The sequence below is a fragment of the Panulirus ornatus genome, chromosome 59 (assembly GCF_036320965.1).
Source record: "Panulirus ornatus isolate Po-2019 chromosome 59, ASM3632096v1, whole genome shotgun sequence".
Lineage (NCBI taxonomy): Eukaryota > Metazoa > Arthropoda > Malacostraca > Decapoda > Palinuridae > Panulirus > Panulirus ornatus.
Genome location: NC_092282.1, coordinates 25,245,042 through 25,265,164, shown reverse-complemented (window position 1 = coordinate 25,265,164; position 20,123 = coordinate 25,245,042). Strand labels below are relative to the sequence as shown.

Genomic DNA, 20,123 nt, shown 5'->3' with positions numbered 1-20,123 from the left:
ATCCGCTGCCAGATCCACTCCCAGATATCTAAAACACTTCACTTCCTCCAGTTTTTCTCCATTCAAACTCACCTCCCAATTGACTTGACCCTCAACCCTACTGTACCTAATAACGTTGCTCTTATTCACATTTACTCTTAACTTTCTTCTTTCACACACTTTACCAAACTCAGTCACCAGCTTCTGCAGTTTCTCACATGAATCAGCCACCAGCGCTGTATCATCAGCGAACAACAACTGACTCACTTCCCAAGCTCTCTCATCCCCAACAGACTTCATACTTGCCCCTCTTTCCAAAACTCTTGCATTCACCTCCCTAACAACCCCATCCATAAACAAATTAAACAACCATGGAGACATCACACACCCCTGCCGCAAACCTACATTCACTGAGAACCAATCACTTTCCTCTCTTCCTACACGTACACATGCCTTACATCCTCGATAAAAACTTTTCACTGCTTCTAACAACTTGTCTCCCACACCATATATTCTTAATACCTTCCACAGAGCATCTCTATCAACTCTATCATATGCCTTCTCCAGATCCATAAATGCTACATACAAATCCATTTGCTTTTCTAAGTATTTCTCACATACATTCTTCAAAGCAAACACCTAATCCACACATCCTCTACCACTTCTGAAACCACACTGCTCTTCCCCAATCTGATGCTCTGTACATGCCTTCACCCTCTCAATCAATATCCTCCCATATAATTTACCAAGAATACTCAACAAAATTATACCTCTGTAATTTGAGCACTCACTCTTATCCCCTTTGCCTTTGTACAATGGCACTATGCACGCATTCCGCGAATCCTCAGGCACCTCACCATGAGTCATACATACATTAAATAACCTTACCAACCAGTCAACAATACAGTCACCCCCTTTTTTAATAAATTCCACTGCAATACCATCCAAACCTGCTGCCTTGCCGGCTTTCATCTTCCGCAAAGCTTTTACTACCTCTTCTCTGTTTACCAAATCATTTTCCCTAACCCTCTCACTTTGCACACCACCTCGACCAAAACACCCTATATCTGCCACTCTATCATCAAACACATTCAACAAACCTTCAAAATACTCACTCCATCTCCTTCTCACATCACCACTACTTGTTATCACCTCCCCATTTGCGCCCTTCACTGAAGTTCCCATTTGCTCCCTTGTCTTACGCACTTTATTTACCTCCTTCCAGAACATCTTTTTATTCTCCCTAAAATTTAATGATACTCTCTCACCCCAACTCTCATTTGCCCTTTTTTTCACCTCTTGCACCTTTCTCTTGACCTCCTGTCTCTTTCTTTTATACATCTCCCACTCAATTGCATTTTTTCCCTGCAAAAATCGTCCAAATGCCTCTCTCTTCTCTTTCACTAATACTCTTACTTCTTCATCCCACCACTCACTACCCTTTCTAATCAACCCACCTCCCACTCTTCTCATGCCACAAGCATCTTTTGCGCAATCCTTCACTGATTCCCTAAATACATCCCATTCCTCCCCCACTCCCCTTACTTTCATTGTTCTCACCTTTTTCCATTCTGTACTCAGTCTCTCCTGGTACTTCCTCACACAAGTCTCCTTCCCAAGCTCACTTACTCTCACCACCCTCTTCACCCCAACATTCACTCTTCTTTTCTGAAAACCCATACAAATCTTCACCTTAGCCTCCACAAGATAATGATCAGACATCCCTCAGTTGCACCTCTCAGCACATTAACATCCAAAAGTCTCTCTTTCGCGCGCCTGTCAATTAACACGTAATCCAATAACGCTTTCTGGCCATCTCTCCTACTTACATAAGTATACTTATGTATATCTTGCTTTTTAAACCAGGTATTCCCAATCATCAGTCCTTTTTCAGCACATAAATCTACAAGCTCTTCACCATTTCCATTTACAACACTGAACACCCCATGTATACCAATTATTCCCTCAACTGCCACATTACTCACCTTTGCATTCAAATCACCCATCACTATAACCCAGTCTCGTGCATCAAAACCACTAACACACTCATTCAGCTGCTCCCAAAACACTTGCCTCTCATGATCTTTCTTCTCATGCCCAGGTGCATATGCACCAATAATCACCCATCTCTCTCCATCAACTTTCAGTTTTACCCATATTAATCGAGAATTTACTTTCTTACATTCTATCACATACTCCCACAACTCCTGTTTCAGGAGTATTGCTACTCCTTCCCTTGCTCTTGTCTTCTCACTAACCCCTGACTTTACTCCCAAGACATTCCCAAACCACTCTTCCCCTTTACCCTTGAGCTTCGTTTCACTCAGAGCCAAAACATCCAGGTTCCTTTCCTCAAACATACTACCTATCTCTCCTTTTTTCACATCTTGGTTACATCCACACACATTTAGGCACCCCAATCTGAGCCTTCGAGGAGGATGAGCACTCCCCGCGTGACTACTTCTTCTGTTTCCCATTTTAGAAAGTTAAAAAAATACAAGGAGGGGAGGATTTCTGGCCCCCCGCTCCCGTCCCCTCTAGTCGCTTTCTACGACATTCGAGGAATGTGTGGGAAGTATTCTTTCACCCCTATCCCCAGGGATAACATATATTTATTTTTATTTTTTATTATACTTTGTCGCTGTCTCCCGCGTTTGCGAGGTAGCGCAAGGAAACAGACGAAAGAAATGGCCCAACCCCCCCCATACACATGTATATACATACGTCCACACACGCAAATATACATACCTACACAGCTTTCCATAGCTTACCCCAGACGCTTCACATGCCTTGATTCAATCCACTGACAGCACGTCAACCCCGGTATACCACATCGCTCCAATTCACTCTATTCCTTGCCCTCCTTTCACCCTCCTGCATGTTCAGGCCCCGATCACACAAAATCTTTTTCACTCCATCTTTCCACCTCCAATTTGGTCTCCCTCTTCTCCTTGTTCCCTCCACCTCCGACACATATATCCTCTTGGTCAATCTTTCCTCACTCATCCTCTCCATGTGCCCAAACCACTTCAAAACACCCTCTTCTGCTCTCTCAACCACGCTCTTTTTATTTCCACACATCTCTCTTACCCTTACGTTACTCACTCGATCAAACCACCTCACACCACACATTGTCCTCAAACATCTCATTTCCAGCACATCCATCCTCCTGCGCACAACTCTATCCATAGCCCACGCCTCGCAACCATACAACATATATATATATATATATATATGTATATATATATATATATATATATATATATATATATATATATATACACACACACACACACACACATACATATGCACATATACACACACACACCCATACATATATATACATATGAAAAATGTAAGAAAACAATTTAGAAAACTGAAACTTCTAGCTTGAAATGAAATGAAAAAATGGGAGTTCCCGGAGGGACGGGCATCAGAGACATAGATAGATATCCATCTAGGTTTTCCAGTCCCCTTTAGTCACCTTCTACGGCACACAGAATATGGAGGAGCGGCAGCAGGTGTTTTGCTTGAAAGAACTACAAACGGAGGATTTCTCCTGGAAGAAGAATATGGGGTACTTTGGTTTGACCTGCATCCATCTTCTGGGTACAATATACTGAAGATTATTTCTCTTTTCCGTCGGAGGAGTCACCGAAGTACACACAAATGACAGACGAGGTGATGGCAACGCCTTCATAACGTCGGGTCGAAGGGGCCATGGTCAAGTAAGACTGGAAGAATGCTGCAAGGTCGTTGGCTGCTGGGTGGCAGCTTGGCCAGGTTGGTTGTGGAATTGTTGGTCAAGTGCCACTTGAGGGAGCTATATAGGTGATGGCTTGACAGGAAGCCCTACATATTTTCTATGTTATCGGGAGTCTACAGCCTCCTTCTTGGCAGTCTACAAAAGTTGGATATGATGACCTACCGACCACCGTCGAGGACCACGTCACCCTCAGTCGTCTACTGACATCGCAGGAGGGAGGGAGGAAGCCGTCATGACAGCACTCAAGTGTCCTGCCCCAAGGAGGGTTGTACCTCCTTCACTTAGCGATACCAGTTTGCATCAGCCTTCACTCCTGCCTGCAGTAGCATGCTTTCCGACATGTTTCATGAGCTCCTCTTCGCCAACGGAACTACCTTGGCCCACCAGTGATGCTACTACGTTTGTGAATCAAGAACCAGTGCAACACAAACCTCGCGAGGTGGTAGAGTGTCCCGCAGTGTATCGAGACAGACTTCCCCAGAACTTTTTTAAAGGGGAAGTAAATGTTTATAGTTGTGTTACTGGAGTGATAGTTTTCATACATGGTGCTTTGACAAGAAAATAGTGAAATTGGAAAAAATGTAGCTTAGACATTGAAGCTTATTGATACAGTGGTCAAATTGATGAGAACAACTATTGACGTTTGTGTAAATAAATTATACATTTCCTTTTTCCATAGCCAGAGGTTGAACCATTATGTGACAGACATTTATACATGCACATATTCGTACTTGCTTGCGTTCATCCATTCCTGTCGCTACCCTGCCCCACAGGAAACAGCATTGCTTCATCCCCTGCTTCAGCATGGTAGCACCAGGAAAACAACAAAAAGGCCACATTCGTTCACACTCAGTCTTTAGCTGTCATGTGTAATGCACTGAAACCACAGCTCCCTATCCACATCCAGGCCTCACAGACCTTCCCATGGTTTACCCCAGAAGCTTCACGTGCCCTGGTTCAGTCCATTGACAGCATGTCAACCCATGTATACCACACCGTTCCAATTCACTCTGTTCCCTGCACACCCCCCACCCTCCCGCATGCCCAGGCCCCGATCGCTCAAAATCCCCCTCTCTCCATCCTTCCACCTCCAACTCAAACAGAGAACATGGCAGTCTCTTCTTTTTATGGATGCCTTAGAGAAGAAGATCTTGTTAGCAGGGCATCCTAATATTTTGTGTCAGTTAATTACTTCAGGAGTTTGCAGAAAGCAGTCGACATTCTGTCTAGAACTACATTCCTCCCTTGAGAGGCATCTATAGAAGATATAGTCTTCAGATTGATCCTCATTAGGAGTTTCACCTGAGGTAGACTTCACCATATTCAGTGCTTTCCTTTCAGTTATGAAAGACATCCAAATGCATAATCCCGACACTATCCTTGTCACTTGGAACCTCTGGAATGGCCAGTTGGAACAACATCCTCTTCTCTCCAACCTACCCATGTACACAGTTTCTTTGGGAGTGGGATCTTTTCTATTGTTGTGTCCTGTACAGAAATGTTTCTTCACCACTGGCCAATTTCAGTTCCATGTCGACTTCACCTATTCTCATGTCTGTTGGCTTTTTGGTTCTAAGCACTCAGTCTTAGTGTTTTATGTCAGTGTTTTATGTCATGAAGCTATCTTCTCATTCTGCTTTCACAAGTGTAGGAACCTCATTTCCAGTGATCTTGCTAAGTGCCTCAGGTCCTCCAAAGCCTGCCAATATCAATCAGTTTGGAAGTCCTTCCAAAATATGTAAAGATAGATGATTAAGTCACCATCTTACAGGGTTTGTGCCTTTGATTCCTTAGTCCTGTATTTCATTACCAGTGCTAGGTTACCACACCTTAGCATAAAAATATTAGCTTCAGGAACACTTTTTTTATTACTATTTGTGTTTTTGGGGAGAATTTTATGCTTGTGTGTGTATGCATGTAGAATTAATTTTAGATGGCCCACAACAAAATTAAAGTTTCTTTTACACACCACCAGCTCCAGCTTTTCATCTTTGTTTATAGCTGAGGAAGGTTTTAGAATTATTTCAGTCTGATGGCTTTTTATATAGTTTATATTTCAAGGCCTTGCTCCAGATGTTCACATTTCTCATCATACTATCCTTGGAATGTAAAGTGGATGAGACTCATTCAAGACCTGGAGTGGGTAAGGCTTCATCCTCTCCCTAATTTTTTCACCATGAATAAAATATGCATAGTTGCCTTTGAGCCTTTGAGGATATTGTTATTTGTAGCTATGAAGAAGAGAATATACCATTACAACATTCTTTTTCTGGCAAGTACCATTGAGACCTATGCAGATTCCAATATGGACACGTCTACTGATCGTGTTTTTACTTCTTCTTGGCTTCTTTTGACAAGAAACAATACTACATATCAAACACGCCTTGAAGTTTTATCATGCTCCAAATCCCAGCATCACTGAGGTCTAAAAGGTGGTATCCACTTTGACCTATCTAATGGATATCTTAATGTAGGACATTGATCATAAAGGGTTTTGGGGCTCTGTCAGGTGGATCTATAAGACACATCCTGTGTAGCTCAAGTGAGTATGTCAGGTACTTCTTCCATATCCACTGCTCACCATCTTATTCATTTCTACACTAGTTTGAAGTTTCCTAATGGTGTCCATTTGATTATGCTCTTATCTCGCTTGCTCATTGGCTGATTCCTGTTTGAAAGAAAAGGCATTTTGAACTTGAAAAAGGTTATTGTATCCTAATGAAGTGGCCAGTTGAAAAATTCTACTTTCACTCTAACCTTTCTTCCCCTTTTTATCACCTCAGTGTACTTCCTTCAGTTTGTTGTTGGATTTTTTGTGAATGATTGATTTCAGTGTTTTTGCAGCATTTGTAATTGAATTTGTGAAGTATGTTCTATTACTTTAGACTGATTAGCAAACAGTAGTCCATATATGGTGATCCTGTCTGAGAGGGCAAGAGATGGATTTACCCACAGTTTCTTACTGGGCTTATGCTGTAAAGAAAAAATGGCTCTTCAGAAGCTCAAAACTCACATCATGTACTAATGATCTTTACAGGAGAATCTTGCTTTCTAAATAATGCTTTAATATAAGGAAAGACTTTCAACTGAACTTAGGAGTATTTAATTGTTTTACATTTTTATTATATTTTTTGTATTATACTTGGTTGCCATTTCCCGCGTCAATGATGTAGTGCCCATCCACTCACATAAACATATATACACATAGATGCACATACATGTACATATACATACATATATATACATATACACATACATACATATACATCCACACATATATACACATGTACATATTCATGCTTGCTTGTCTTTAACCATTCCCCATGCCTCCCAGCCCCACAGGAAACAGCATCACCACCCCCTGCAGTTGGGTAGTGCCAGGAAACATATCCACTCTCTATCTGTCATGTGTAATGCACCAAAGCCACAGCTCCCTATCCACATCCAGGCCCTATAGACCTTTCCATGGTTTACCCCAAACATTTCACATGCCTTGGATCAGTCCATTGACTGTAGTCGACCCCAGTCAATCACATCATTCCAATTCACTCTTTCATGCACGTATTTCATACTCCTGCGTGTTTAGGCCCCTGTCACTTAGAATCTTGTTCATTCCATCCTTCCACCTCCAATGTGGTTTCCCGTTTCTCCTTGTTCCCTCCACTTTTGACATATATCCTCATTGTCAACCTTTCTTCACTCATTCTTTCCATATGTCCAAACCATTTCAACACATCCTCTTCTGCTCTCTTAACTAAATTTTTTTTATTACCACACATATCTCAACCATTCATTATTTACTCACTCAAACCACTTCACACCACATATTGTCTTTGAACATTTCATATCCAACACATCCACCCTCCTCTGCACAACCCCCTCTACAGCCCATGCCTTGTAACCATTAATAGTGTTGGAACTACTATTCCTTTGAACATACCCATTTTTGCTTTTTGAGGTAATGTTCTCTTTTTCCACAAATTCTTCATCACTCCAAAACCTTTGCCCCTTCCCCAACCTTATGATTTACTTCCAATTCCATGGTTCCATTGCTGCTTAGTCCACTTCCAGATATCTAACACACTTCACTTCCTCTAATTTTTTTTCCATTTAAACTAACATCCCAACTAATTTGTCCCTCAGTCCAACTGAATCTGACAACCTTGCTCTGAGTCACATTTACTCTCAAGTTTCTACTTACACACACTTTTCCAAACTCGGTTACTAACTTCTGCAGTCTCTCATTCGAATCAGCCATAGGCAATTGAAGATAATGCAAGTAAAAGTAATGTTATTTGAAAGGACACGGAGTGAAAGTGTAAATTTTCTAAGACCGTATTGTGTAAAAGAAGAAAGTGTACTAAATTGTACTTTGGATATAAGGGGATTGGGAGGGGAGACTGGAAGAGGTGAGAGAATTTATGTGCTTGGAGATGTTTTGGGTAAGTTTGATGATGTGGAAGGAGAGATAACGGAATGAGCAATACAAGGTAGAAGAGTCATTGGTTTCCTTAATAGATTAATGAAGGGTAGAGGTGTAAGTATGGAAGTGAAGAAAGGATTAAGGGACAGCATAGTCCTTCCAACCCTGATCTATACAGCTGAAACATGGAAATGGGATGAGTCACAAAAGTCAAGAATCCAGGAATGAGCTATTTGAGAAGAGCTTGTGGTGTGACTACATGGAGTGAAGAAAGAAATGAAGTGGTGTATGAGAGATGTGATATGGCAGGGAATGCAAAGAGAATGAGTTGTGGAGTGTTAGAATGGGTGAAACATAATACTTTAAGGTGTACACTTAATATCTAACACACTTTCTCCAGTTTTACTCCACCCAGACTCGCATCCATCTAACCTGTCCCTAAACTCAGCTGAACCTAATAACCTTGCTTTTATTTGCATTTACTTTCAACTTCTTCCTTTCACACACTCTTCCAAAATCAGTCACCATTTTCTGCAGTTTCTTACTCAAATCAGCCACCAGTGCTGTATCATCGGTGAATGACACCTGACTCACTTCCCATGCCCTGTCATCCCTAATAGACTGCATACTCACCCCTCTCTCAAAGACTAGCATTTACCTCCCTCACCACCCCATCCATAAACAAATTAAACATGCCTACACCCTTGATAAAAATTTCTCACTGCTTCTAGCAGCTTATCTCCCACATCATATATTCTGAGGACCTTCCTCAAAGCATCTTTATCAAGCCTATCATATGCCTTCTATAGATCCATGAATACCACATACAAATCCATCTGTTTTTCTAAGTATTTCACATACACATTATTCAAAGCAAACACATGACCCACACATTATCTGCCTATTCTGAAACCACACTGCTCCTCCCCAATCTCATGTTCTGTGCACATCTTCACCCTTTCAATACTCTCCCATACAATTTTCTAGGTATACTCAACAAACTTGTGCCTCTGTAGTTTAGACATTCACCTTTATCCCCATTGCCTTTATACATGGTGATGTACATGCATTCCTTCAATCCTTAGGCCCATTCACATCCAAAACTCTCTCTTTTAAACGGCCATCAATAAATACAAAATCTAATGATGCCTATTGACTGTCTCTCCTACACATATATGTTTACTTATGTGTATCTCTTTTTTCGACTAAGTATTCCCAATCATCAGTCATTTTCCAGTACACAACTCCTCAAGCTCTTCACCTTTTCCTTTCATAACACTGAGTACCCATGAATACCAATTATACATTCAACTGCCTTATTACTTACCTTTGTATTTAGATCACCCATTATCAGTACCCGGTCTCATGCACCAAAACTGCGAACACACTCACTCAACTGCTCTCAAAACGCTTACTTCATGATCTTTCTTCTCATTGCCAAGTGCACAAGCACCAATAATCACTCATCTCTCGGCATCCAATATCAGTTTTACTCACCTCAATCTAGAATTTACTTTTACTCCCACAACTCCTACTTCAAGAGTAATGCTACTCCTTCCTTACCTCTTGTCCTCTCAGCAACCCCTGACTTTATTCTCAAGATGTTTCCAAACCATATATCTCGCAGAGTTGATGCAGTAAGTTTCAAGAAGGTCTCTGGCTTCTAATGATGATGATCTTCACCTCAAACCTGATGAATATCCAGTTTTGTGGCTGTTAGTAAAAATTCTTTCACTGATGGGAGATTGGGATTATGATAACCCTCAGGTATTCATTAAATGTTTTGTTGATAGAAGAAGTCAGGGATCTGTCACCTCTGGGAAGAATGGATTCTTCCCATGTATTTCCTGCAGAAGGTAGCCGAAAGGGATTTGAATTGGGGGGGAATCCTCCCATCCTGTTTAGCTTTTCAAAAAGAAGGAACAGAGAAAGGGGCCAAGTGAAGTTTTTCCTTCTTAAGGCTCAGTCATCTGTTCTTGATGCTACATCGCCAATGTGGGAAATGCTGAATATGTCCAAACCATTTTCAACATAGCCTCTTTTGCTATCTCATCCACACTCTTTTTATTACCACACATTTCTCTTACTCTTTCATTCCTTATTCAAGCAAACCAACTCACACCACATATTGTCCTCCAACATTTCGTTTCCAACACACCCACCCTTCTTCTCACTACCATATCTATACCCCATGCCTTTCATTTATATAATTTTGTTGGAACTACTGTTCCTTAAATTAAAACTTGCTCCCAAGATAACGTTCTCTTCACAAATTCTACATATGTAGGGCTCCCAGAATCTTTGCCCCTTCCCTATCCTTTGACTCACTTTCACTTCCATGGTTCCATTTGCTGCCAAGTCCTCTCACAGATATCTAAAACACTTCACTTCCTCCAATTTTTCTCAATTCAGACTTACATCCCAGCTAACTTGTCCCATTTCCTCCAATTTTTCTCAATTTAGACTTACATCCCAGCTAACTTGACCCTCCATCCCACTGAACATAATAACCTTGATTTTATTATTTACTCTCAACTTTCTCCTTTCTCACAATATTCAAGACTCAGTCACCAACTTCTGCAGTTTGACAATCAAATCAGCCACCACTCCTATATTGTCAGAAAACAACCACTGGCACTTTCCAGGCCCTTGCATCCCCAACAGACTGCATACTTCTCTCTCCAAAAGTCTTACATTTACCTCCCTAACCATCTCATCCATAAACAGATGTAAGGGGAGTGGGGAAAGAATGGGATGTATTTAGGGAAGCAGTGATGGCTTGCACAAAAGATGCTTGTGCCATGAGAAGCATGGGAGGTGGGCAGATTAGAAAGGGTAGTGAGTGGTGGGATGAAGAAGATAGATTATTAGTGAAAGAGAAGAGAGAGGCATTTGGATGATATTTGCAAGGAAATTTTGCAAATGACTGGGAGATGTATAAAAAAAAGAGGCAGGAGGTCAAGAGAAAGTTGCAAGAGGTGAAAAAGAGGGCAAATGAGAGTTGGAGTGGGAGAGTATCATTAAATTTCAGGGAGAATAAAAAGAGGTTTTGGAAGGAGGTAAATAAAGTGCATAAGACAAGAGAACAAATGGGAACATCGGTGAAGGGGGCTAATGGGGAGGTGATAACAAGTAGTGGTGATGTGAGAAGGAGAATGAGTGAGTATTTTGAAGGTTTGTTGAATGTGTTAGATGATTAGAGTGGCAGATATAGGGTGTTTTGGTCAAGGTGGTGTGCGAAGTTACAGGTTAGGGAGAATGATTTGGTAAACAGAGAAGAGGTAGTAAAAGCTTTGCAGAAGATGAAAGCTGGCAAGGCAGCGGGTTTGGATGGTATTTCAGTGGAATTTAATAAAAAAGGGGGTGACTGTGTTGTTGACTGGTTGGTAAGGATATTGAATGTATGTATGACTCATGGTGAGGTGCCTGAGGATTGGCGGAATGCATGAGAGTGCCATTGTACAAAGGCATAGGGGATAAAGGTTAGTGCTCAAATTACAGAAGTATGTTTGTTGAGTATTCCTGGGAAACTATATGGGAGGGTATTGATTGAGAGGGTGAAAGCATGTACAGAGCATCAAATTGGGGAAGAGCAGTGTGGTTTCAGAAGTGGTAGAGGATGTGTGGATCAGGTGTTTGCTTTGAATGATATATGTGAGAAATACTTAGAAAAGCAAATGGCTTTGTATGTAGCACTTATGGATCTTTAGAAGGCATATGACAGAGTTGATGGAGATGCTCTGTGGAAGGTATTAAGAATATATTGTGTGGGAGGCAAGTTGTTAGAAGCAACGAAAAGTTTTTATCGAGGATGTAAGACATGTGTACGAGTAGTAAGAGAGGAAAGTGATTGGTTTTCAGTGAATGTTGGTTTGTGGCAGGGGTGTGTGATGTCTCCATGGTTGTTTAATTTGTTTATGGATGGTGTTAGGTAGATGAATGCAAGAGTTTTGGAAATAGGGGCAAGTATGCAGTCTGTTGTGGATGGGAGAGCTTGGGAAATGAGTTAGTTGTTGTTCGCTGATGATACAGCTAAGGTGGCTGATTTGGGTGAGAAACTGCAGAAGCTGGTAACTGAGTTTGGTAAAGTGTGTGAAAGAAGAAAGCTGAGAGTAACTGTGAATAAGAGCAAGGTTATTAGGTACAGTAGGGTTGTGGGACAAGTCAATTGGGAGGTAAGTTTGAATGGAGAAAAGCTGGAGGAAGCGAAGTGTTTTAGATATCTGTGAGTGGATTTGGCAGCGAATGGAACCATGGAAGCAGAAGTGAGTCACAGGGTGGGGGAGGGGGCGAAAGTTCTGGGAGTGTTGAAAAATGTGTGGAAGATGAGAAAAGCAAAAATGGTTATGTTTGAAGGAATAGTGGTTCCAACAATGCTATATGGTTGCAAGGCGTGGACTATGGATAGAGTTGTGTGGAGGAGGATGGTTGTGTTGGAAATGAGGTGTTTGAGGACAATATGTGGTGTGAGGTGATTTGATGGTGTAAGTAATGAAATGGTAAGAGAGATGTGTGGTAATAAAAAGAGTGTGGTTGAGAGAGCAGAAGAAGGTGTTTTGAAATGGTTTGGTCACATGGAGAGAACGAGTGAGGAAAGATTGACAAAGAGGATATATGTGTCAGAGGTGGAGGGATCGAGGAGAAGTGGGAGACCAAAATGGAGGTGGAAAGATGGAGTGAAAAAGATTTGGAGCGATCGGGGCCTGAACATTCAGGAGGGTGAAAGGCGTGTGAGGAATAGAGTGAATTGGAAGGATTTGGTATACCAGGGTCGACGTGCTGTCAGTGGATTGAACCAGGACATGTGAAGCATCTGGTAAACCAAGGAGAGTTTTGTGGGGCCTGGATGTGGAAAGGGAGCTGTGGTTCCGGTACATTACACATGACAGCTAGAGACTGAGTGTGAACAAATGAGGCCTTTGTTGTCTTTTCATAGTGCTACCTCGCGTGCACATGAGTGTAGGGGGGGTGTCATTTCTTGTGTGGTGTGGTGGCAGTAGGAATGGATGAAGGCAGCATGTATGAAGATGTACATGTGTATATGTGTGTGTATGTATATGTATGTATAAGTTGATATGTATAGGTATGTTTATGTGCGTGTGTGGGCATTTATGTTTATACATGTGTATGTCGGTGGGTTGGGCCCTTCTTTTGTCTGTTTCCTTGTGCTACATTGTTAACGCGGAAGACTGTGTCAAAGTATAATGTAAATGAAAATATATATCTGGGAGTGGATTTGGCAGCGGATGTAACCATGGAAGCAGAAGTGAGTCACAGGGTAGGGGAGGGGGCAAAGGTTCTTGGAGCGTTGTAGAATGTGTGGAAGGCGAGAATGTTATTTCGGAGAGCAAAAATGGGTACATTTGAAGGAATAGTGGTTCCAACATGATTATATGGTTGCGAGGTGTGGGCTATAGATAGGGTTGTGTGGAGAAGGGTGGATGTGTTGGAAATGAAATGTTTGAGGACAATATGTGGTGTGAGGTGGTTTGATCGAGTAAGTAATGAAAGGGTAAGAGAGATGCATGGTAATAAAAAGAGTGTGGTTAAGAGAGCAGAAGAGGGTGTATTGAAATAGTTTTGTCACATGGAGAGAATGAGCAAGATAAGATTGACAAAGAGGATATATGTGTCAGAGGTATAGGGAATGAGGAGAAGTGGGACACCAGATTTGGGGTGGAAGGATGGAGTAAAGAAAGATTTTGAGCGATCGGGGCAAAAAAAGATTTTGAGCAATCGGGGCCTGAACATACAGGAGGGTGAAATGCGTGCAAGAAATAAGAGTGAATTGGAATGATATGGTATATTAGGGTCGACGTGCTTGCTGTCAGTGGATTGAACCAGGGCATGTAAAGCATCTGGGGTAAACAATGAAAGTTTTGTGGAGCTTGGATGTGGAGAGGAAGCTGTGGTTTCAGTGCAAGAGGTGATAAAAAGTAGTGGTGATGTGAGAAGGATACTTAATGTATGACTCATGGTGAGGTGCTTGAGGATTGGCAGAATGCATGCATAGTACAATTGTACAAAGGCAAAGGGGATAAATGTGAGTGCTCAAATTACAGAGGTATAAGTTTGTTAAGTATTCCAGGGAAATTATATGGGAGGGTATTGATTGAGAGGGTGAAGGCATGTACAGAGCATCAGATTAGGGAAGAGCAGTGTGGTTTCAGAAGTGGTAGAGGATGTGTGGATTAGGTGTTTCCATTGAAGAATGTTTATGAGAAATACTTAGAAAAGCAAATGGATGTGTATGTAGCATTTATGGATCTTTAGAAGGCATATGATAGAGTTGATAGAGATGCTCTGTGAAAGGTATTAAGAATATATGGTGTGGGAGGCAAGTTGCTTGAAGCAGTGAAAAGATTTCATCGATGTGTGGATCAGGTGTTTGCATTGAAGAATGTTTATGAGAAATACTTAGAAAAGCAAATGGATGTGTATGTAGCATTTATGGATCTTTAGAAGGCATATGATAGAATTGATAGAGATGCTCTGTGAAAGGTATTAAGAATATATGGTGTGGGAGGCAAGTTGCTTGAAGCAGTGAAAAGATTTCATTGAGGATGTAAGGCATGTGTGTAGATGGGAAGAGAGGAAAGTGTTTGGTTCTCAGTAAATGTCGGTTTGCGGCAGGGGTGCGTGATGTCTCCATGGTTGTTTAATTTGTTTATGGATGGGGTTGTAGGGAGGTGAATGCAAGAGTTTTGAAAAGAGGGGCAAGTATGCAGTCTGTTGTGGATGAGAGAGCTTGGGAAGTGAGTTAGTTGTTGTTCGCGGATGGTACAGCGCTGATGGCTGATTCATGTGAGAAACTGTAGAAGCTGGAGACTGAGTTTCGTAAAGTGTGTGAAAGAAGAAAGCTAAGGGTAAATGTGAATAAGAGCAAGGTTATTAGGTACAGTAGGGTTGAGGGACAAGTCGATTGGGAGGTAAGTTTGAATGGAGAAAAACTGGAGGAAGTGAAGTGTTTTCGATATCTGGGAGTGGATTTGGCAGAGGATGGAACCATGGAAGCGAAAGTGAGTCACAGGGTGGGGAAGGGGGCGAAAGCTCTGGGAGAGTTGAAAAATGTGTGGAAGGTGAAAACATTATCTCGGAAAGCAAAAATGGGTATGTTTGAAGGAATAGTGGTTCCAACCATGTTATTTGGTTGCGAGGCGTGGGCTATAGATAGAGTTGTGCGGAGGAGGGTTGTTGTGTTGGAAATGAGATGTTTAAGGACAATATGTGGTGTTAGGTGGTTTGATCAAGTAAGTAATGAAAGGGTAAGAGAGATGTGTGGTAATAAAAAGAGTGTGGTTGAGAGAGCAGAAAAGGGTGTTTTGAAATGGTTTGGTCACATGGAGAGAATGAGTGAAGAAAGATTGACAAAGAGGATATATGTGTCAGAGGTGGAAGGAACGAGGAGAAGTGGGAGACCAAATTGGAGGTGGAAAGATGGAGTGAAAAAGATTTATAGCGATTGGGGCCTGAACATACAGGAGGATGAAAGGCATGCGAGGAATAGAGTGTATTGGAATGATGTGGTATACCAGGGTCGACATGTTGTCAATGGATTGAACCAAGGCATGTGAAGTGTCTGGGGTAAACCATGGAAAGTTTTGTGGGGCCTGGATGTGGAAAGGGAGCTGTGGTTTCAGTGCATTATACATGACAGCTAGAGACTGAGTGTGAACGAATGTGGCCTTTGTTGTCTATTTCTAGCGCTACCTTGCGCGCATGCAGGGGAAGGGGGTTGTCATTTTATGTGTGGCAGGGTGGCAGTGGGAATGAATAAAGGCAGCAAGTATGAATTATGTACATGTGTATATATATATATATATGTGAGTTTGAATGGAGAAAAACTGGAGGAAGTGAAGTGTTTTAGATATCTGGGAGTGGATCTGTCAGCGGATGGAACCATGGAAGTGGAAGTGGATCATAGGGTGGGGGAGGGGGCGAAAATTTTGGGAGCCTTGAAAAATGTGTGGAAGTCGAGAACATTATCCCGGAAAGCAAAAATGGGTATGTTTGAAGGAATAGTAGTTCCAACAATGTTGTACGGTTGCGAGGCGTGGGCTATGGATAGAGTTGTGCGCAGGAGGATGGATGTGCTGGAAATGAGATGTTTGAGGACAATGTGTGGTGTGAGGTGGTTTGATCGAGTAAGTAACGTAAGGGTAAGAGAGATGTGTGGAAATAAAAAGAGCGTGGTTGAGAGAGCAGAAGAGGGTGTTTTGAAATGGTTTGGGCACATGGAGAGAATGAGTGAGGAAAGATTGACCAAGAGGATATATGTGTCGGAGGTGAAGGGAACGAGGAGAAGAGGGAGACCAAATTGGAGGTGGAAAGATGGAGTGAAAAGGATTTTGTGTGATCGGGGCCTGAACATGCAGGAGGGTGAAAGGAGGGCAAGGAATAGAGTGAATTGGAGCGATGTGGTATACAGGGGTTGACGTGCTGTCAGTGGATTGAATCAAGGCATGTGAAGCGTCCGGGGTAAACCATGGAAAGCTGTGTAGGTATGTATATTTGCGTGTGTGGATGTGTGTATGTACATGTGTATGGGGGGGGTTGGGCCTTTCTTTCATCTGTTTCCTTGCGCTACCTCGCAAACGCGGGAGACAGCGACAAAGTATAAAAAAAAAAAAAAAAAAAAAAAAATGTATATATATGGATACGTTGAAATGTACAACGGAATGCTTGCATAGTGCCATTGTACAAAGGCAAAGGGGATAAGAGTGGGTGCTCAAATTACAGAGGTATAAGTTTGTTGAGTATTCCTGGGAAATTATATGGGAGGGTATTGATTGAGAGGGTGAAGGCATGTACAGAGCATCAGATTGGGGAAGAGCAGCGTGGTTTCAGAAGTGGTAGAGGATGTGTGGATCAGGAGTTTGCATTGAAAAGTGTATGTTGAGAAATACTTAGAAAAGCAATAGATTTGTATGTAGCATTTATGGATCTGGAGAAGGCATATGATAAAGTTGATAGAGATGCTCTGTGGAAGGTATTAAGAATATATTGTGTTGGAGGTAAGTTGTTAGAAGCAGTGAAAAGTGTTTATCGAGGATGTAAGTCATGAGTACGTGTAGGAAGAGAGGAAAGTGATTGGTCCTTAGTGAATGTTGCTTTGTGGCAGGGGTGCGTGATGTCTCCATGGCTGTTTAATTTGTTTATGGTTGGGGTTGTTAGGGAGGTGAATGCAAGAGTTTTGGAAAGATTGGCAAGTATGCAGTCTGCTGTGGATGAGAGAGCTTGGGAAGTGAGTCAGTTGTTGTTCGCTGATGGTACAGCACTGGTGGCTGATTCGGGTGTGAAACTACAGAAGCTGGCGACTGAGTTTGGTAAAGTGTGTTAAAGAAGAAAGCTGAGAGTAAATTTGAATAAGAGTAAGGTTATTAGGTACAGTAGGGTTGAGGGACAAGTCAGTTGGGAGGTAAGTTTGAATGGAGAAAAACTGGAGGAAGTGAAGTGTTTTAGATATGTGGGAGTGGATTTGGCAGCAGATGGAACCATGGAAGGGGAAGTGAATCATGGGGTGGGGTAGGGGGCGAAAGTTCTGGGAGCATTGAAGAATGGGTGGAAGTCGAGAACGTTATCATGGAAAGCAAAAATGGGTATGTTTGAAGGAATAGTGGTTCCAACGATGATATATGGTTGCGAGGCATGGGCTATAGATAGAGTTGTGCGGAGGAGGGTGGATTTGCTGGAAATGAGATGTGTGAGGACAGTATGTGCTGTGAGGTGGTTTGATCGAGTAAGTAATGAAAGGATAAGAGAGATGTGGTAATAAAAAGAGTGTGGTTGAGGGAGCAGAAGAGGGTGTTTTGAAATGGTTTGGACACATGGAGAGAATGAGTAAGGAAAGATTGACCAAGAGGATGTATGTGTCAGAGGTGGAGGGAACGAGGAGAAGTGGGAGACCAAATTGGAGGTGGAAAGATGGAGTGAAAAAGATTTTGAGTGATCGGGGCCTGAACATGCAGGAGGGTGAAAGGCGTGCAAGGAATAGAGTGAATTGGAACGATGTGGTATACCGGGGTCGATGTGCTGTCCATGGATTGAACCACGGCAAGTGAAGTGTCTGGGGTAAACCATGGAAAGTTGTGTGGGGCCTGGATGTGGAAAGGGAGCTGTGGTTTCGGTGCATTATACATGACAGCTAGAGACTGAGTGTGAATGAATGTGGCCTTTGTTGTCTTTTCCTAGTGCTACCTCACGCACATGTGGTGGGAGGGGGTTGTTCTTTCATGTGTGGCGTGGTGGCGACAGGAATGAATAAGGGCAGACTGTATGAATTATGTACATGTGTATATCTGTATATATCTGTGTGTGTATATATATATATATGTATACATTGAGATGTATAGGTATGTATATGTGCATGTGTTGACATGTATGTATTTACATGTGTATGTGGGTGGGTTGGGCCATTCTTTCGTCTGTTTCCTTGCGCTACCTCGCTAATGCGGGAGACAGCGACAAAGTATAATTGAATAAATAATGAAATGTATAATTAAGTATAAGTGCGTGTGTGGACGTGTATGTATGTACATGTTTATATGGGTGGGTAAGGCCATTCTTTCGTCTGTTTCCTTGCGCTACCTTGCTGACGCGGGAGACAGCGACAAAGTGTAATAATAAATACACACACACACACACACACACACACACACACACACACACACACACACACACACACACACACACGTAAATTCTTTTCTTTTAGAAACAAGTCTTGATGGATGAGTTAAAGGAATTGCCCATTATTCTTCTCGGTATATCAGGTAGAGGACCTGTGGTGATGATATATGAAGTCTTGAGAAGGGTGTTTTCTGGATACTGTGTTTAACTATGCTTCCTCCTGAAGGTGGGGCTGGAACTGGCAGAGGTGGTGCAGCAGGCTTCAAGAAGAGGGTCTTTGGCTTCTGATGATGGTGGTCGTCACCTCAGACCTGATGAATATCCAATCAACAGTTACAGGTCACGATCACCCTCACCATCTAGGGGCTTCCAATCGCCAACACCCCCTCACAGGTCAGTTTTGATATTCCTTAAGTATTGAGAATCTTCATAAGTTTTAGGAATTTGCCGTAGGTGCTCATATTTTGATATTGAATTTTAAAATGTGAAGAAAGAATAATGGTTGATTCAATAAGAACATGTTTTGGAGAATATAGACCTTGGGATGCAGACTGGAATTAGGTCAAGTAGTGAGTAACATTATAAGGCAGAAGAACTGGAAGTAGTGTATATAAGGTGGAGTTTAAGAAGTGTTTGTTAATGCACTAAGTAGTCTGCAGTGTATCTCAGTAAAGAGGAAGAGTTTTTAAATCAGGTTGGATAAAGTCAGCTCTTCTGTGATAATGACTAAATGTGTTGGTAATGTCGGCTGATCTGTCATATGCAAAACTTATTTGATTTTACCGATTTTAGTTATTCAGAAGGAAATGAGAATGTAGGAATGATGATATGAAACATTGTTTCAGAGAAACCTAAACTATGATATAAGATTGATGTTGGTGTTAGGTTTAAATCACTGAGATGAGTTTCAAAATATGTATTTTTTTTTGTTAAATTGAATAGGGAATATCCAATTCCCTCACTGATCATCTTGGAGGATGAAACTGGGAGTTGATATTTAATGAAGTGCATAACAGGCTGAAGTGAATTGCACAGTATCTTGAATGAGAATTCGATCAGGATGACAGTCATGTTGATCTTGGCTTTCAGTTTAGTCTTTAGATAATGTGCATCCTCCAAGCACTCACACACACACACACACACACACACACACACACACACATGAAAGTTAGAGGTTCGAAGGTAATCAAACACCACCCCAAGTTCTAACCATAAACAATGCTGACTAGAAATCTGCCAGCATTCTTTCTATGATCCAGTGGGTGCTTGCAGGAAAGCAAAATCTTTAGTTCCAGGGAAAGTATGGTTGCATAGCTGAAAGTTAAAGGA

At 41.8% G+C, this 20,123-nt stretch overlaps 1 protein-coding gene across 4 annotated transcripts in view; it reads left to right on the top strand.

Annotated features, from left to right (window-relative positions):
* Window positions 1-20,123, top strand: part of cac (calcium voltage-gated channel subunit cacophony) — a 1,845,957-nt gene that overhangs the window by 1,795,194 nt on the left and 30,640 nt on the right. For all 4 annotated transcript variants that reach the window (XM_071696567.1, XM_071696568.1, XM_071696569.1 and 1 more), the window contains one exon: window positions 19,021-19,187. In XM_071696567.1, the coding sequence (XP_071552668.1) occupies window positions 19,021-19,187 (167 nt within the window). The remainder of the gene's footprint in view (window positions 1-19,020; window positions 19,188-20,123) is intronic.